The following is a 15,714-nucleotide window of genomic DNA, read 5'->3' on the forward strand; positions in this document are numbered from 1 at the left end:
GCCCCTCCCTCCCTCCCTCTCCTCCGTGCCGCCTCCCTCCCTCCCTCTCCTCCGTGCCCCCTCCCTCCCTCCCTCTCCTCCGTGCCCCCTCCCTCCCTCCCCTCCGTGCCCCCTCCCTCCCTCCCCTCCGTGCCCCCTCCCTCCCCTCCGTGCCCCCTCCCTCCCTCCCCTCCGTGCCCCCTCCCTCCCTCCCCTCCGTGCCCCCTCCCTCCTCCCCTCCGTGCCCCCTCCCTCCCTTCCCTCCGTGCCCCCTCCCTCCCTCCCCTCCGTGCCCCCTCCCTCCCTCCCCTCCGTGCCCCCTCCCTTCTCCCCTCCGTGCCCCCTCCCTCCCTCCCCCGTGCCCCCTCCCTCCCTCCCCTCCGTGCCCCCCTCCCTCCCTCCCCTCCGTGCCCCCCTCCCTCCCTCCCCTCCCGTGCCCAACTCCTCCCTCCCCTCCGTGCCCCCTCCCTCCCTCCCCCTCCGTGCCCCCTCCCTCCCTCCCTCCGTGCCCCCCTCCCTCCCTCCCCTCCGTGCCCCCTCCCTCCCTCCCCTCCGTGCCCCCTCCCTCCCTCCCCTCCGTGCCCACTCCCTCCCTCCCCTCCGTGCCCCTCCCTCCCTCCCCTCCGTGCCCCCTCCCTCCCCTCCGTGCCCCCTCCCTCCCTCCCCTCCGTGCCCCCTCCCTCCCTCCCCTCCGTGCCCCCTCCCTCCCTCCCCTCCGTGCCCCCTCCCTCCCTCCCCTCCACGCCCCCTCCCTCCCTCCCCTCCACGCCCCCTCCCTCCCACCCCTCCACGCCCCCTCCCTCCCACCCCTCCACGCCCCCTCCCTCCCACCCCTCCACGCCCCCTCCCTCCCTCCCCTCCACGCCCCCTCCCTCCCTCCCCTCCACGCCCCCTCCCTCCCTCCCCTCCACGCCCCCTCCCTCCCTCCCCTCCACGCCCCCTCCCTCCCTCCCCTCCACGCCCCCTCCCTCCCTCCCCTCCACGCCCCCTCCCTCCCTCCCCTCCACGCCCCCTCCCGCCCTCCCCTCCACGCCCCCTCCCGCCCTCCCCTCCACGCCCCCTCCCTCCCTCCCTCCCCACCACGCCCCCTCCCTCCCCACCACGCCCCCTCCCTCCCTCCCCACCACGCCCCCTCCCTCCCTCCCCACCACGCCCCCTCCCTCCCTCCCCACCACGCCCCCTCCCTCCCTCCCCACCACGCCCCCTCCCTCCCTCCCCACCACGCCCCCTCCCTCCCTCCCTCCCCACCACGCCCCCTCCCTCCCTCCCTGCATCCCGACCCGTGCCTCCACCCCGCGACCCCCCCAATGCTCCCTGGTTAGATTACACACCTGGCTGCACCTTTCAATATCCTGCTTTATGGTAGTTAGTGCCATAAAAGGTTCCACCGACTCTGCTACCCTGCATTGGAGGCCTCAATAACCACTGCACTACACTTTTCTCACTTGGCCCAAGGAAGGTACTGCTGTTGACTAAGGTAGAAAAAAGGAGCTTAATGGCAATCCGACTGTGAAAGCCAGTCCATGGAAGTTCTGACCCCAGATTTTCCTTGACTAAAACTGCAGCATTAAGTAATTTATTTCAATAATTGCTTGGTAGTACAAAACTTGAATATTGCTGAAAAAAATGAACATGCTTTCCATCTTGCAATGGAAAATATATTACTCTTCCAGATTGGGCAATCTTTAGGCATGTAAGTAGTGCCCTTCGGCCCATTAGAATTGAACAAATGTATGAGGGACAAGAGTTGCCTGGTATATTGTCCAAGGCAATGCCTTGACCAATCAAAGTTGACTTACCAATCAATCAGCTAAAAATTAGACTAACAATCAATTTATGATTATCAGTTGGCCTGCAATATGTCTCACTTATGCTTGCTGAAAGTTACATGTATTCAAAAACAGGGACTTGTCCTCTGCAAGCAAAAGGAACATGTCCAGACATTGTGCCTTTCTTGAATTAAACAAAAGCATGAGGAACAATAGATTCTTGGTGTATTCTCCATTGTAACACCTCAACCAATCAGAGTCGACTTGCCAACAAATCAACATCTTTAGTATAAATTGTTAACTCTTTTTAAAATTTACATTCCTGCATCTGTCCTGATTGGAGCAAGACAAAAAGCTTTGACAGCATGCCCCAATTTTTGAAATTGACCAATGCCACCATTAACTGGAGAGGAATTTGATCTGAGCATGTTAAGCATTTGTACGATGATATTGTCATCCGTGATCTCCGGGCTCTGAAATGGAGAATGTTTGAAAAATAGAGGATCTGTTATTTTGCTGAATCCAAATACAGCTCATTTGCATCTAAGCCACGTTTGATGAAGGGTAATTCTCTTCTTTAGGTTTGATTTTGTAGAAATTGAAGATCCGAGTGATGGCGCAATTATTGGAAGATGGTGTGGCACCAGTGTAGTTCCAGATATACAAATATCGAAGGCAAATCAAGTCCGGATACGATTCCGATCTGATGAGTATCTGCCATCAAAACCGGGCTTCTGTATTTACTACTCCCTTCTGGAACCTGTAAGTCAATGGGAAAATTGTCTTATTTAAGGAATGTGTATGCTGTTTTTGAAATTCAAGTAATGGAAATCATATGATGAATTTAGCTTTATATTATGTTAGAACACCTTTGTGTAAAAGTTTAGCATATATAATTTTTAACATTGTCAGCGCCTTATCTGCTACTAGGACATAGCCACAAAAATTGCCTCACGGTTTCAATTTCAAAAAATGTTTGGCTGGAAATTTGCGAGATGCCCACACTTAACGCCCTCCAGATAAAATGTTAAAATTGTCAGTCTGGATTTAAGGACCACAGAGGGTCTTAGCAAAGGTGCAACCATGGGTAATTTAGGGTTTGCACAGCAAAACTGTCTTCTGAGAATGAATTTACCCAGTCGAAGGACCATTGTGATAACAAGATCCTTGATGAGAATTTCAGGACAATTTTAAACACTGCAAAACTGCTTTGATAAGGCTTGAATTTAGAGAATGAACATGTGTCCCCAGGGAGAAATTGTATGGGTTGCTAAATGTTTTGAATATATTTACAATATCCGTACATTAGTGCCCAGAGTAGCTCTCACTCTGCCCCAAAATTTACCGACTTACTGCTAGATACCCAGTGATTTGCTTGATGTGGTGAGACAATCTGTTTTGTTCTGTGTATCTGATTCCTGACACCTCTTCCTCCCATTAGATGTCTTGTAGACTGGGTGCATTCCACTAGATTGGTTTGAGTTGGAGGAATGTATGTCTACCACAAAAATTTGATACTATTTACCACGCTAAACTACCAGAATTTAGCATCAATAAAAATATATAAAATGTTGCAGGAACTTTTAACAATAAGTACAATTGCAGAAAATGTAGTCAGGCGTGGAAACTAACACCACACAAGAGAAACATTTAGCTTGAGTATTTGAGTCATGTTTGATTGAAGAAGCAACAATTTCGTCTTCAGCTTTCGCTGCTGCAGCTACTTTTTACCTTGTTGGAATTTTGCAAAACATAAAGCATGATTTCTGCAATAAATCAGATTGTTAATTAACAGTATTCAAATAAGCCCAAATATCACACTGGAACAGAAAATTCTGTTGCAGGTGATAATCTTTCTCAAGTATTTGACTTGAGCAAATTGAATACTGTTTTCTTACTTTGTGATCTGTAACATGCTGTTCTTTAGCTATGCAGTGGGGGGGTTATAGCTGTGCCAATAAGGTGTGGCAGTTTTATTATATGTGAACGAAAGAAGGCCATTGTGTTCCTCACTTGCACTAATGAAAGAATACATAGTACTTACCAGTTGTGGTGACACAATCTGTTTGTTCTGTGCATATCTGATTCTTGACACAGCCTCGGGCATTTTCTTGAATGAATTATTTTCTACCACTGACTGCTAACTTTTGTGCATTATCTTTTGAGTCCCTTGATTAGCCATCATTCCCTGTCCAAGAATGTGGGCAGGCAAACTGCTCCAAGGCCTCTGGTCACATGTATATTTTAGCTAATCACTAACAGATACACCAGACTCATTGCTGAGTGATTAACTTGACATTTTTCTTTGTCTGGATGTTTTGAAGTGTCTGGTATCTCTTCAGCGCCTGTTCAGCAACTTGTCCTAAGATTTAGGTCCATATCCAAAGGTACATAATATACTTCAATTCAGTGTCACAGCAAACTTAAGCTGAGACATTGCTCCCTCTCAGTAGCAAACTTGTGCTTACTGAAATTACATCTTTATAAAGACTGATGCTATCTGTGTGAATTATGAGAACTCTGGAGCTGGATGCTATTCTCTGCTGTACCTCACAGCGAATTTTAATTTGTCCTGCATCAAATGCGTATCAAAGAATCTCAAACTAACAGTCTGCTGTTATTTGAGTTCATCTTGCAGGATTAATCTGAAACTATCGTCTATGACCACAACCATGTTTTTTTCCTTTCCATTGCATTCAGCCAGTTGCAGTCTGTACAGGTGGATAGTACAGTAAGAAGTCTCACAACACCAGGTTAAAGTCCAACAGGTTTATTTGGCAGCACTAGCTTTCGGAGCCTCAAGCTCCTTCTTCAGGATTCCAGTCCAACGCCGGCATCTCCATATCAGATGGATAGTTGCAATATTGTGACAATAAAGAATACTCACAAACATACAAAACTGAAAGGAAAAGACCAGCTCCATTGAGCCTGGCCTATACAATTATGGTGCAACTGAACATCATGATCCCTAACATAACACACTCAATAATAGTCACATAATCTTCTGAAATAGCAAAACACACACAAAAGACAGATTCAAAAAATCTTGGGAAATTGGCGGCATGGTGGCACAATGGTTAGCACTGCTGCCTCACAGCATCGGGGAGCCGGGTTCAATTCCGGCCTTGGATGACTGTGTGGAGTTTGCACGCTCTCCCCATGTCTGCCCACCTAATGGGTTTTCTCCGGGTGCTCCGGTTTCCTTCCAAAGATGTGCAGGTTAGGTGGATTGGCAATGCTAAATTGTCCCTTAGTGTCCAAAGATGTATAGGTTAGGGGGGATTAGCAACGTTGATATGTGAGGTTAAGGGTGGCCCTGAATGAGAAGCTCTGTCGGAGAGTAAGTGCAGACTCAATGGGTCGAATGGTCTCCTTCTGCACTGCAGGGATTCTATGGGGTTCTGTTCTATGAAATTTTGCATTAATCCCCAAAGGTGACGAAATGAGTTCAGGAGACCACAGTGACCAGAAAACACACACCCCCAATATTTCACTAATTTCTCGAATGCAGTGACCTAAACCTTCAACAGGAGCTCATCCAGCCTTCTTTTGACATGTGTTATGAATCCACTCTCACAGTACGAGCTAGCAACTTGTTCCAAAAGTTGATGCAAAGCAACAAAAATAAAAACCTTCTGCTATCTAAACTCATTCTATGCTCATGCAATTTATATGCATGTCCTCCGTAACCCTTCTAATTTAAATGGTTTATCCGCATGGACATAGAAACTTACAGCACAGAAGGATGCCACTTGGCCCATATCATGCCTGTGCCATTTCTTTGAAGGATTAGTCTCCATATCTCCAATTTTTAATTTGTCACTTTCTACGTTCCTTGGGGTGACTTTCTACTGCTTTTGAGGATGGATAAATTAATTTGCAGACGTGATAATATTAGAGAGGAATACCAGGGTGCACAGAATGCTGGGTGGGACAGATAGTCTGAGAGTGGGAAAAAGTGTTATTAGGTGGATTCAGAATAAGGAAGCAGTAAGCAGTTTTGGGCCCCGTATCGAAGGAAGGATGTGCTGGCCTTGGAAAGGGTCCAGAGGAAGTTCACAAGAATGATCCCTGGAATGAAGAGCTGTTGTATGAGGAATGGTTGAGGATTCTGGGTCTGTACTTGTTGGAGTTTAGAAGAATGAGGGGGATCTTATTGAAAATTACAAGATACTGCGAGGCCTGGATAGAGTGGACATGGAGAGCGTGTTTCCACTAGTAGGAAAAACTAGAACCAGAGGGAACAAACTCGGGCTAAAGGAACGATCCTTTAAAACAGAGATGAGGATGAATTTCTTCAGCCAGAGAGTGGTAAATCTGTGGAATTCTTTGCCGCAGGAGGTTGTGGAGGCCAGGTCATTGAGTGTCTTTATCATAGAAATCATAGAAACCCTACAGTACAGAAAGAGGCCATTCGGCCCATCGAGTCTGCACCGACCACAATCCCACCCAGGCCCTACCCCCATATCCCTACAGATTTACCCACTGATCCCTCTAACCTACCCATCTCAGGACACTAAAGGCAATTTTTTTTAGCATGGCCAATCAACCTAACCCGCTCATCTTTGGACTGTGGGAGGAAACCGGAGCACCCGGAGGAAACCCACGCAGACACGAGGAGAATGTGCAAACTCCACGCAGACAGTGACCCAAGCCAGGAATCGAACCCAGATCCCTGGAGCTGTGAAGCAGCAGTGCTAACCACCGTGCTACCATGCCGCAGAGATAGATAGCTTCTTGATTAATAAGGGGATTAGGGGTTATTGGCAAAAGGCAGGAGAATGGGGTTGAGAAAATTATCAGCCATGATTGAATAGCGGAGCAGACTCGATGGGCCAAGTGGCCTAATTCTGCTTCTATGTCTTATGGAGAAAATAATAAAGTCTAAATTCAGGTTACAATGCATGTCTGTGAATGCGTGGAGTGTGTTAAATGAGACTGGTGAGTTGCAGGCACAGATAGACCCATCATATTTTCACGTGGCTTTAATGGAGACCTGACTTGAAGAAAGACAGGACTGGGTGTTAATTATTCCTCGTTACAAGGTATTCAGGAAAGATAGGAAAGGGGGAGGGGTGACAGTATTGATGAAAGAGACAATTGTAGTGGTGAAGAGGGATAATATCACCGAGGAGTCAAGGCCAGAATCTCTTTGGCTTGAGGATCAAAATAAGTGCGATTACATTGCCTGGTGTGGTCCATAGCCCATCAACCCTTGGGAGAGTTGAAGCAGAATATTTTTGTAAGGAAATTACAGAGAGATGCCAGAATCATAGGTCAGTCATAATGGGGGATTTTATTTATTCAAGTATAGACTGGGATCATAGTCATGTAGAGGAAGGAGAGGGGCAAAATTCCCTAGAGGATGGAATCTTGAGCCCAGATTCTCCATGTGCGGGAATGGCAGCCCATGCTCAAAATCCAGAGTTTTAAAAAGTGTGATTCTCGTCGGCGAGATGGAGTTTTGCAACGTGGTGTCACACTGGCGCCATTCACAACAGCTCTTCATAAGCGTGATGCTAGCGCCTTCACCTCTGAGGGGGATATTGGAAGTGAGTGCCCAGGCAGCCATTTCTCCTCAGCCTGTCCAATACTCAATGGTAACAGGGCAGGTAAGATACCATGAGACAATGGAGGCTCAATGCTATTCACCCTGGTGGTTTCCAGGGGAAATAATGTGGGAACGTGGCTGTTGTTCAGGGGAGATGTTGGGAGGGAGAGCAGTGAATGGGAAAGTGTTGGGTGGAAGTCACAGAGGCATGGAAGGATGAGGGTCAGAGCTGTGGTAGGACTCCTCATAGCTCACTGTGGTGTTATCACTCTTTTAGTGCATATTGCAGGAGCAAAGAATCAAACTTGGAGACAGTACCGGCCTACAATCTTCTTGTGGCGGTGCTCATACCTTCAGATGTCCGAGCCTCAGTGTCGTGGAAGGCTGCACCTGTCCCGGGGTATAGTGAACCACCTCAGCCACATACTGCATAAACTGGCACCCCATGGAACTGGAGGACAGGCGATGCCTGTGGTCTTTAAAGTCACAATCGTACTAAACATGTCCCTGGGAACTCCATCCAGGGCAGCACAAGGGACATCTCCCAGCCTGCCACTCAAATGTATTAGGGAGGTGACAGATGCCCTGTAAGTAAAGGCAGGGAGGTTTATAAATTTGGACCAGGATCAGGTGAGCCTCGAAACCAGAGCCATGGACTTCACCCTCATTAAGAAGTCTCACAACACCTGGTTAAAGTCCAACAGGTTTATTTGTTGGCAAAAGCCACTAGCTTTTTTGCTACCAAATAAACCTGTTGGACTTTAACCTGGTGTTGTGAGACTTTTTACTGTGTTTACCCCAGTCCAACGCTGGCATCTCCACATCTTCACCCTCAGCAGGGATACTCCAGGTGCAAGGTCTGATAGACTGCACCCATATGGCTCTTTCATCACCATCCTGGCATGTGGTACCCTTCATTAATCGCAATGATTCCACTCCCTCAATGTACAACTCGTCTGCAGCCACACAATGTGCATCATGCAAGTGTGTGCCTGCTTCCTGGGAAACACCCATGACAGATATATCTTGAGTTGCTTGCAAACACCAGCCATCTTTGAGGGAGAGTAGCAGCTAGAGTGCTGGCTCCTCAGGGAGAAGGGGTATTCATTCAAAGTGACTGATGACACCATTGCAGAAGCCACAAACACCAGTGGAGACTCGAGACAAAGAATGTATCTTTCAACGTGCCTGCTGGTGGAGCAGGTGATTAGACTGCTGAAGATGTGTTTTCAGTGCCTGCACCGGTCGAGGGGGTGCCCTACAGTACAGTCTTCAGAGGATCGTCCACATTATTGTAGTGTGCTGCATGCTCCACAACTTGACGCTGCAGAGGGGCGTCTGCCTGGAACAGGAGGAGATGGGCAAGTGTCACATTTCCTCAAATGAGGAGGCGGTTGAGGAGGAAGAAGGCAGGGTAAAGGACAGGGCCAGAATGGTCTGCTGAGCAAGAGAGACCCTCATTAGATCTTGTTTTGGGACAGTGTGAGGTGCTCACCAGTGAGTGACGCTGTCTACTTAGTGATCTCACCGAGGCGTGAGTATCTGCTGTTATAAAGTGGAGGTTGATCTCCCCTCTGAGAAGTTAAACTTAACCACTCAAAGAGGAGTACCTCGCCTCATAATCTGTTAAAAGTGTGTGAATTGGTATCATTTGCGCTTCAGCAACTTTTTATGGTTAAATCAGAAATAACTACTTGAGACACTCTTTAAAATCAACAAATAACACTTCATTTTTCTAACTAAAAGTGAACCGGTTAACTTAGCTATTAACAAACTGAATAAAACACTATCCGAATGGAATGCGGTTTAGAAAAACACGATTCCCAGTTTTTAAGTCATTCTCTAAATTACAACCAGGTTTGGCGTCGTCCAGAATCTTCTCTCTTCTTCTGTTTAGAATCTCTGCCTTCTTTTGGTACTTTTTGCGATTCAAATGAGGCTTTGAGTTGAAAGCCATGAGCTATGTCAGAGAACAGTTGCTGTGTCTCTCTCTCGCCCCCGTGGGGCCCCCGCCCTCTCTCGTGGCCCACTCCTGCCGCGGGCCCCCCCCGCCCCTTCCTGCCGCAGGCCCCCCCGCCCCTTCCTGCCGCGGCCCCCCCCGCTCCTTCCTGCCGCGGGCACCCCCCGCCCCTTCCTGCCGCGGGCACCCCCCGCCCCTTCCTGCCGCGGGCACCCCCCGCCCCTTCCTGCCGCGGGCACCCCCCGCCCCTTCCTGCCGCGGGCACCCCCCGCCCCTTCCTGCCGCGGGCCCCCCCGCCCCTTCCTGCCGCGGGCACCCCCCGCCCCTTCCTGCCGCGGGCACCCCCCGCCCCTTCCTGCCGCGGGCACCCCCCGCCCCTTCCTGCCGCGGGCACCCCCCGCCCCTTCCTGCCGCGGGCACCCCCCGCCCCTTCCTGCCGCGGGCACCCCCCGCCCCTTCCTGCCGCGGGCCCCCCCGCCCCTTCCTGCCGCGGGCCCCCCCGCCCCTTCCTGCCGCGGGCCCCCCCGCCCCTTCCTGCCGCGGGCCCCCCCGCCCCTTCCCGCCGTGGGCCCGTGCGTGCGCCCCTCCCTCGCGCCGCGCGCCCCTCCCTCGCGCCACGCGCCCCTCCCTCGCGCCACACGCCCCTCCCTCGCGCCACGCGCCGCTCCCTCGCGCCCCCGGGCCCCTCCCTCGCGCCGCGCGTCCCTCCCTCGCACCGCGCACCCCTCCCTCGCGCCGCGCGCCCCTCCCTCGCGCCGCGCGCCCCTCACTCGCGCCGCGTGCCCCTCCCTCGCGCCGCGCGCCCCTCCCTCGCGCCCCCGGGCCACTCCCTCGCGCCCCCGGGCCACTCCCTCGTGCCCCCGGGCCCCTCCCTCGCGCCCCCGGGCCCCTCCCTCGCGCCCCCGGGCCCCTCCCTCACGCCACGCGTCCCTCCCTCGCACCGCGCACCCCTCCCTCGCGCCGCGCGCCCCTCCCTCGCGCCGCGCGCCCCTCCCTCGCGCCGCGCGCCCCTCCCTCGCGCCGCGCGCCCCTCTCTCGCGCCCCCGGGCCCCTCCCTCGCGCCGCGCGCCCCTCCCTCGCGCCGCGCGCCCCTCCCTCGCGCCCCCGGGCCCCTCCCTCGCGCCCCCGGGCCCCTCCCTCGCGCCCCCGGGCCCCTCCCTCGCGCCCCCGGGCCCCTCCCTCGCGCCCCCGGGCCCCTCCCTCGCGCCCCCGGGCCCCTCCCTCGCGCCCCCGGGCCCCTCCCTCGCGCCCCCGGGCCCCTCCCTCGCGCCCCCGGGCCCCTCCCTCGCGCCCCCGGGCCCCTCCCTCGCGCCCCCGGGCCCCTCCCTCGCGCCCCCGGGCCCCTCCCTCGCGCCCCCGGGCCCCTCCCTCGCGCCCCCGGGCTCCTCCCTCGCGCGCCCGGGCCCCTCCCTCGCGCCCCCGGGCTCCTCCCTCGCGCCCCCGGGCCCCTCCCTCGCGCCCCCGGGCCCCTCCCTCGCGCCCCCGGGCCCCTCCCTCGCGCCCCCGGGCCCCTCCCTCGCGCCCCCGGGCTCCTCCCTCGCGCGCCCGGGCCCCTCCCTCGCGCCCCCGGGCTCCTCCCTCGCGCCCCCGGGCCCCTCCCTCGCGCCCCCGGGCCCCTCCCTCGCGCCCCCGGGCCCCTCCCTCGCGCCCCCGGGCCCCTCCCTCGCGCCCCCGGGCCCCTCCCTCGCGCCCCCGGGCTCCTCCCTCGCGCGCCCCTCCCTCGCGCCGCGCGCCCCTCCCTCGTGCCCCCGGGCCCCTCCCTCGCGCCCCCGTGCCGCGCGCCCCTCCCTCGCGCCCCCGCGCCATGCGCCCCTCCCTCGCGCCCCCGGGCCCCTCCCTCACACCCCCGCGCCGCGCGCCCCTCCCTCGCACCCCCGCGCCGCGCGCCCCTCCCTCGCGCCCCCGGGCCCGCGCCGCTCCCTATGGCCGCGGGCCTTGTACACAATATCAGCAGCATTGTTTTCATCAGCTGCATAGTCCTAAAATACATACTACAGAGGAATACCTGAAGGAATAACTAATTAATAAAGTATTTTTATTCACTTAGCGATGATAATTGTTGTTAAATATAACTATTGAATGACCTTTGCCAAAAAACTCACTTTGGGATGGAATTCCAATGCTGTAAAACAGCTTTTATGGATAACTGAAAGTATCTCTATGTCATTTGCTTGACATAATATTCACATTGCAGTGCAGCACAATAAATCCTGAAAGAAAACAGGGCTGTGTCTCAACGTTTAGCAATTGCATTCTAATTTGGGAAACTCCTGGCCCTTTTGGCATCATTTCTCTTTTAAAAATCTACACAAGAAATTGCCTGCTTCAATCAATGTGCTGTCCCTATTATTCAGAGTAAGAAGTCTCACAACACCAGGTTGAAGTCCAACAGGTTTATTTGGTAGCAAAAGCCTCTGGCTTTCGGAGCGCTGCCCCTTTGTCAGGTGAGTGGGAGTTCTATTCACATCTCCACATCATGCCTATTATTCAGAGACAGAGACTCCAGTATTAATGGTGAGGGAAGGGTGTGAGGGAACCCTGTAGAAGGCAAAGGAAAAATTTGGCAAGGTTGGCATGTGGAGGCCTTGCCAATCTTAATGGCATGGTTGCATTTAAATAATTCCCTCTTCTTGCCTGACAGCCAACTAGTTTAACTGCTGCAGGGCCAGTGGATAGGAACAGACATTTAATTGCAAGAATATGCATTCAGGACCCTTGGGAAGGGAGGAAGACTCTGGGTTGTGGCTAGTCAGTAGAGGGGATAGCCATAGTCAATGGGAGAAAGGATCTGGAACATGGTCGGATGTGTGACGGGGGGGAAAAAAAAGGTACTAGGCTCCAACTGGGATGTTGGTTGTCGGGGATTGAGTATGGACCTAGCCCACATTTGGGATTAGGTTGTGAAAGATCCACGGCCAGGAGCGAGCAGGAGAATCTAAGCTCATAATCAGGAGTGGCAGTGTTGGAAAATGAGGGTAATGAGAGAGAGGTACCGTCATAGGGCAGAATTTTCCCATCCCACCTGCCACAGGAATCATGGCAGGCAGGACACGGACCATGCAAAAGTCTGTTGACCTCGGGCGGGATTATCCGACCATGGGGTGAGCATGGCTGGAAAATCCCACCCACAGTCAGAGTTCTACAGCACAAATAAAGGCCATATGCCCATCATATCTGTGCCAGTCAGCAAACACCTATTTATTCTAATCCAATTTGGTCCACTGTCTTGTATGTAAGGTTGGTGTAATAGGATCTAGCAACATGTTTGGGAATCAGGCGAGCAGGTACCATAGCAGGTAGGGATGAGAATCCAGGCCCATGATGGTATCCTGGAATAGGAAAAATGCAGGCCCATTATTAGGTGCACAAGGTCTATGATTGGGGTCAAGGGGGAGCAGGAGTACTAGGCCTACAATCAGGGTCAGAAGGCAAGGGGACAGGGCAGGGTGGAGGGGTGGGAGGGATCCATGTGCAGCATTGGGACCAGAGTTGGGTGGTGGGGGATGGAGGGATACAGGCTTAGAAATGTGAGCTGAGGGGTGGTAGAAGGATCCAGGTCTTGGAACACAGGAGGATTGGGGTGTTGAAGAGTCATAGGCTGTGATGTTGTGCTTGCGTTTGCTGCGAGTGCAAACAGGTGCAAAATACCACGAGACTTGGAAAGCGAGAATTTTACTGGTGAGATATGGTTTTCCGTTCATGGCGCCCATCAAAAATAGTGCCATGATCTCTGGATTCCCCGCTTCCAGATTTTTCCAGATCCACCCTACAGCTTGAAGGCATGAATCACACTTTCGGAATTTTTATGCCCTAGGGTGCTGAATTATCTGGGGAGAAAAGCTAGCTATGCAGCTGGCAAGATACATGCCAGGTTTCTTGTATCATCCAGCATTCTGCGTACAGAATGGAAAGTTCCGGTCCTCATATCTGCTCAGTTGAAAAAGACAGATATCAGTTATCATGAATTGCAATTTTTTTCACCCAGAAACATGGTTGTGAAAGATGTTTAATCCACTAATCGCTTTAACAATGCTGTACAATTCTTAATTTAATCAAGCCAAACTTATACAATTGATTGAAATATCTTATTCATTTTGCAGTTATTCATTTAACAGGGACAGTTACCATTGAAAAGGATAGTAAAGGGATTAGTGGATGGAGATGCTATTCTCTTTAACACTCTTTTATCAGTTATTCACTTAAATGAATTTTCCTGTCATTCACTATTCTCAGTTGTTGTGACCTTGTGTGTATTTAAAGATTTACGTACTGTAACATTTTGGTCTTTTCCTTGCTCAATAGTCTTTAGTTTGGAGTCATCTAATCATAGAATCCCCACAGTACAGAAGGAGGCCATTCAGCTCATTGAGTCTATACTGACAACAATCCCACCCAGGCACGAGTCCTGCATGATGTACCTATCATACATGTGCATATACAGATCAGTAAGAGGCACATGGTCAGTGAGGGGGGAAGATTTCAGCCTGAGTGAGACGGAGACCAAGTGAGTATGTTTGGGAACTTGGTTCAAGGTGGGAATTCGGTATAAAGGGGCCTGAGGTGCTTTACTGCAAAATTTATTGCAAGAAATGTGATTTAGAACAGAGTGCTGGGTGTTGGGGAATTAAAGGTGAAAGGAAAGGAACGGAAAGAGGGGCACTTTTACTTTTTTGATTTTTATCTTTCTCAGCCTTCAGGAAGTGGTCTTACATGAGAGGGAGCTAGTTAGAACATAGAACATAGAACATAGAACATTACAGCGCAGTACAGGCCCTTCGGCCCTCGATGTTGCGCCGACCAGTGAAACCAATCTAAAGCCCATCTAAACTACACTATTCCAATATCATCCATATGTTTATCCAATGACCATTTAAATGCCCTTAATGTTGGCGAGTCCACTACTGTTGCAGGCAGGGCATTCCATGCCCTTACTACTCTCTGAGTAAAGAATCTACCTCTGACATCTGTCCTATATCTATCACCCCTCAATTTAAAACTATGTCCCCTTGTGCTAGCCATCACCATCCGAGGAAAAAGGCTCTCACTATCCACCCTATCTAATCCTCTGATCATCTTGTATGCCTCTATTAAGTCACCTCTTAACCTTCTTCTCTCTAACTAAAACAACCTCAAGTCCCTCAGCCTTTCCTCATAAGACCTTCCCACCATACCAGGCAACATCCTAGTAAATCACCTCTGCACCCTTTCCAATGCTTCCACATCCTTCCTATAATGCGGCGACCAGAACTGTACGCAATACTCCAAGTGTGGCCGCACCAGAGTTTTGTACAGCTGCAACATGACCTCCTGGCTCCGAAACTCAATCCCTCTACCAACAAAAGCTAACACTCCGTACGCCTTCTTAACAACCCTACCAAACTGGGTGCCAATTTTCAGGGATCTATGTGTGGTAAACCACTGTTAAGCTTATTGCCTGTGTGTGTGTGTGTGTGTGACATGCCTGGACATGCCCCTGCCGACCCTGTCTGAGACTCCTCCCCCCTGGTCCAGGAATAAAGGTGACTGCTCCCAACCCCCCTGCCTCAGTCTCTGGACCAGTTCATCAGCATGGGTGTGCTCCAAGTCTTTTGCTAATAAAAGCCTATTTGTTCTTGCATACAAACTAGTCTTTGCTTGATTGATAGTGCATCAATTTTATTCTCAAAAAGTTTTGAGATGGAGCAGATACTAAAACCCGATAGATTAGAATTGGATCCTCAAGCCGTAGGAGCCTCTAACAGCTTCGATCACTGGCTGCGATGTTTCGAAACTTTCCTCACCGCCTCCGTCATCCGGACCGAAACCGACAAGCTACACATGCTCCACGCCCGGGTAAGCGATCAAGTATTCTTGATGATTAGAGACGCTGAAACTTACGAGGATGCAATCGAACTTTTAAAAGGCCAGTACAACAAACAGACTAATGTAATCTACACCAAACATCTTCTGGCTACTTGCAGACAACAGCCAGGAGAATCGGGCGACCAATTCCTGCGTGCGTTGCGAGCACTTGGCAGGGCCTGCAACTGCAAGGCTGTAACAGCCGCCCAAAACACTGAGGACTTAATCAGAGATGCCTATGTCACGGGTATCAGGTCAAACTATATCCGACAACGACTGCTGGAACAGGGTGGGCTGGATCTATAAAAGACTGTAGCGCTTGCCGACTCGTTAGAGCTGGCCTTCCGTAATCTCGAGGCCTACACCCCCGACCACGGGGGCGCATCGTGGACGCCGCAGTCACCACCACCTCTGTACTCGGGAAGGCCGCAGGCCTACGTCACGCCACATCCCACCAATGACCCGACCGCTGCGGCAATCTCTGGAGGCCCGAAGTGCTACTTCTGCGGCCTGGGGAAGCACTCCCGACAACGCTGCCCAGCGAAGGATGCGATCTGCTCCGGATGTGGAAAGAAGGGCCATTACGCGAAGGTATGCAGGGCGAAGTCGACCTC

At 52.1% G+C, this 15,714-nt stretch overlaps 1 protein-coding gene across 2 annotated transcripts in view; it reads left to right on the forward strand.

Annotated features, from left to right (window-relative positions):
* Positions 1-15,714, forward strand: part of pdgfc (platelet derived growth factor c) — a 432,641-nt gene that overhangs the window by 223,297 nt on the left and 193,630 nt on the right. For both annotated transcript variants that reach the window (XM_078212016.1, XM_078212010.1), the window contains exon 3: positions 2,330-2,510. In XM_078212016.1, coding sequence (XP_078068142.1) covers positions 2,330-2,510 — 181 coding nt within the window. The remainder of the gene's footprint in view (positions 1-2,329; positions 2,511-15,714) is intronic.

This window comes from Mustelus asterias, chromosome 1, assembly GCF_964213995.1.
Source record: "Mustelus asterias chromosome 1, sMusAst1.hap1.1, whole genome shotgun sequence".
In the NCBI taxonomy this organism is placed as follows: Eukaryota; Metazoa; Chordata; class Chondrichthyes; order Carcharhiniformes; family Triakidae; genus Mustelus; species Mustelus asterias.